At 46.6% G+C, this 3,531-nt stretch overlaps 1 protein-coding gene across 1 annotated transcript; it reads left to right on the forward strand.

Annotated features, from left to right (window-relative positions):
- The first annotated feature begins 1,202 nt into the window (after window positions 1–1,202).
- On the forward strand, window positions 1,203–2,510 carry LOC137617502 (uncharacterized). Its single transcript, XM_068347522.1, has one exon. It carries the CDS (start codon window positions 1,203–1,205, stop codon window positions 2,508–2,510), a length of 1,308 nt encoding a protein of 435 aa, XP_068203623.1.
- The last annotated feature ends 1,021 nt before the right edge of the window (window positions 2,511–3,531 follow it).

Raw genomic sequence — 3,531 nt, forward strand, 5'->3', positions numbered from 1 at the left:
ACCTCATTTCATGGTTCTCGACGAGCGGCTTAGCCAATGAGGATCAGCCATTTTACTCGCTCCGCCCACGATGCTCGAGGTAGCCAATTAAAAATTTGCAGCATCTAGCATTGCCGTATATAAGGCCGGAAGGAGATTCCACAAGCTTGAGGCAGTTTTTAAGGGACCTCGCCCTCCTCAGCTCTCTTTCGGCCACTGGGGCACCTTTTGCTCCGAGGAGTACTTCCGAGAGCCTCTCAGATGCTACAGGTGTCAGAAGTTTAGCCACCACGGGAGCCACTGCACAGGTCTGGAGATCTGTGCAGTTTGCAGCTGCAGACAGCACCCTACAGCCTGCTGCATTGCCAGGTTTAAGGCAGGAGACCACACCACCGCACGCTGCCCGAGCTGCAGAGGATCGCATCATGCCTGGCATGATATATGTCCCCTTAGACTGCAGCGCATCGCAGACTGCCAGGGAGTAGGTCAACAGTATAACCTGCCCCAACATCAGCCACGTCGAACGCACCAGCCTCCAACCAACCACACCCCTCCCCAAACCAACCGCACCTCCCAACAAAATCCTAAACCCTCCAGACATGTCATTCCTGAACTTCCTTCTCCTCCAAGTCAACTTCCAGCACCTAAACGCCAACGTCCTCCCAGAGCTCCTCCAAAGTCAAAAAGATCCCCTTCCCATACTCCTACCACTTCTTCACCACTAAGATTCACCTCTCCTCCCGATTCTTTAGCTGCCTCAACCTTCCTCATCCTCCTCCGCACATGCAGCCCACACACTGAGCTCCTCTCACTTCTTAAGAGAATATCCCAGCATACATAATCCCGCTGTCAGAAGCCAACCAAGCGCCTCACGCCCCGCCACCCACGCCCCCTCCCCCCCAAACTATTTATAGTAATGAATATACAAGAAACTCTGCTAAACGAGAACACACCATTTGCATTCTCATGATACAAAGTGTACACTACGTATCAAACACCAACGACAAGAGGACTATCCACTCTTGTCAAAAACAGCTTGGCCTCCAAAATAGCACCAAGCATCGCCTGTGGGACAGAGGCAAAGACAAACAGTGTTCAGATATCTCTCCTAGCCACAACTCTCATAGTCCACAACATCGATAAGTCCCCAGCTAAGAGCATCAATGGAGAGGGGCTCTTCGCCACCGCATCTGAGGACGACAAAATAATTGCAGGCGATTTCAATGCCCACCACCCTCTTTCTGAACTCAATATCAGCAACAAATCAAACAGGCCGACACTTGCATCCCCTACTGCAAGAATATCCTGATGTAACATTGCTTAACAACGCTCCAGAAGCCACCCATTTGAAAGGAGGTCGCTTAGACCTTACGTTCCTCTCTAGTACCATACAAAGAGGCAGCAAATGGCAGCTGCATCCTGTACTAGCAAGTGACCACCTTGCCATAAAAGTTAAACTCGAATGGAAAAAATATCCCCCTCCTCCTCCACCCCCTAAAAGGTGGAACTCAGAGTTTGTCAACTGGGAAAAATTCGTAACAGCTATGACAGAATGGACTCTGGAATACATCAAGAACCCTCACATTGATATTTCCACCCTATCACTTTACTTAAACAAACAACTGGATGCAGCTGCCAGTGTATCCATGCCTCAGAAAAAGCACTCTGAAAGGAAACACACCGACGTCTGGTACTATAACCGCCGCATCAAAGAAATGAATGCCAGAATCAACCAAACCAGAAAACTCTTCAGGAGATACAGAACTAATGAACTTCTTGATCTACTTGTGGTAATCATCAAACATTCCGTACAAATATCACTGGAGGTCAAAACAGAGAAATGGTTTTTATGGTGCCATGAAGTTAACTTCAGCACATCCCTAGCTAAAATATGGGGCTGGTTCAACAAAGTCTGCGGGAAGTACAGCACACCCAGAGTCATACACCCAGACCCATTAGCTGAAGCCAACAACTTTGCTGACAGAGCAAAAAGCACAAACCTACCTCTGCAAACCATAAACAGGCAGAGAATACTGCTCCTAATCAGAAACAATATCATTGAAGCCACCTGCAACATGAGAGATGATACCGACAACCCCTACACCATGCAGGAACTCAACACGGCCCTTGCAAAAGGCAGAAAGGACACTGCACCTGGAGCCAACCTCATCAAGTACAGCATGCTAAGGAACGTGGGAAGACATGCAAAGTTGGTGTACATGCACTTGATCAACAGAACACACACAGAAAGACTACACCTAATTACATGGAACCAACTGGACACTAAACCCATCACAAAACCCAAGGAACCAGACACCTACCAACCCATAGCTTTGATCAGCTGCACCCAGAAAGTAGCTGAGGGAATGGTACTCAACAAATTGCAATGGAAAATAGGCCAACTTCATCACCGCCTATATGCCTACAGGCATGGCATAGGCACTCAAGAATGTATCACTGATGTTCTTACAACAGTTAATGACAAGAAAGTTTTTGTCATCTTCCTCGATCTCGAGAAAGCTTTTAGCTAGTCAGCTCACCTGCCCTCCTCTTTATACTTGTTGAAAAAAGAGTAAAAGGATATTTACTGGCGTGGACTCGGAACTACACACTAAACCGAGAAGCCTGAGTCACCTTTCATGGAAAAACAACTGAATTCATTCCCCTAGAAAACAGAACGCCACAAGGAGGCATATTAAGCCCCTACTCGTTCAACCTACTGATGGAAAATTTAGCCACTCTAAACCTCCCAAACGGAGTGGAAATCTTCATATATGCTGATGACATATGCATCATCTGCCCACATAAAGCAAATGCAAGAAACGCTACTCAAAAGGCACTGGACATGATCAAGGCCAAGTGCAACATCCTTGGCCTAAAGATTAACACCAACAAAACCAGAGTCATGGCTATAAAACACCTGCAAAACCATCAGAACTTCACTCTGAGGGGCGAAGCCATCGAATGGGTAAACCAATGCATATAACTTGGAGAAATCATTAGCAAAACCTTATCACTGGCCAATGAAGTAACCTACCTCAGAGAGAACACTAAGATTTGTCTCTCAGCCATGAGACGAATGACCTCCTTTAAACAAGGAGTATCAAAGAGCCTCCTAAGACTGTTTTATGTACAAGCAATTCGACCCCACATCGATTATGCAGCACCTACACTCACCACACTGACAGACACCCAAAAAGCATCATTGGAAGTGGTGCAAAATAACGCCATGAGACTTATTAGTGGCTCTCCAATGTGGACTAGGCTCTGCTTACTTAGAGTCAAAACTAACCTAATTTCCCTTTCAGGCAGGATTGACATCAGGAATAGCAGCCTTATATTCAAGTCAATCATTGCAGACAGAAAATGCCCACTCAACAACAAACTCAAGTGGAAGAGATAGACCTGGCAAATTCCCCTGCAAAGAAACTACTGGACACACTGAGAAGAATGCAAATGCAAAATGAGGCCCACAAAACCAAGGGACAACAAAAGCGCGATGGCTACAGTACTCCGCCCCTTGGGCTCCGGACCTCATCCTATACAACTTCA

This window comes from Palaemon carinicauda, chromosome 23 (assembly GCF_036898095.1).
Source record: "Palaemon carinicauda isolate YSFRI2023 chromosome 23, ASM3689809v2, whole genome shotgun sequence".
In the NCBI taxonomy this organism is placed as follows: domain Eukaryota; kingdom Metazoa; phylum Arthropoda; class Malacostraca; order Decapoda; family Palaemonidae; genus Palaemon; species Palaemon carinicauda.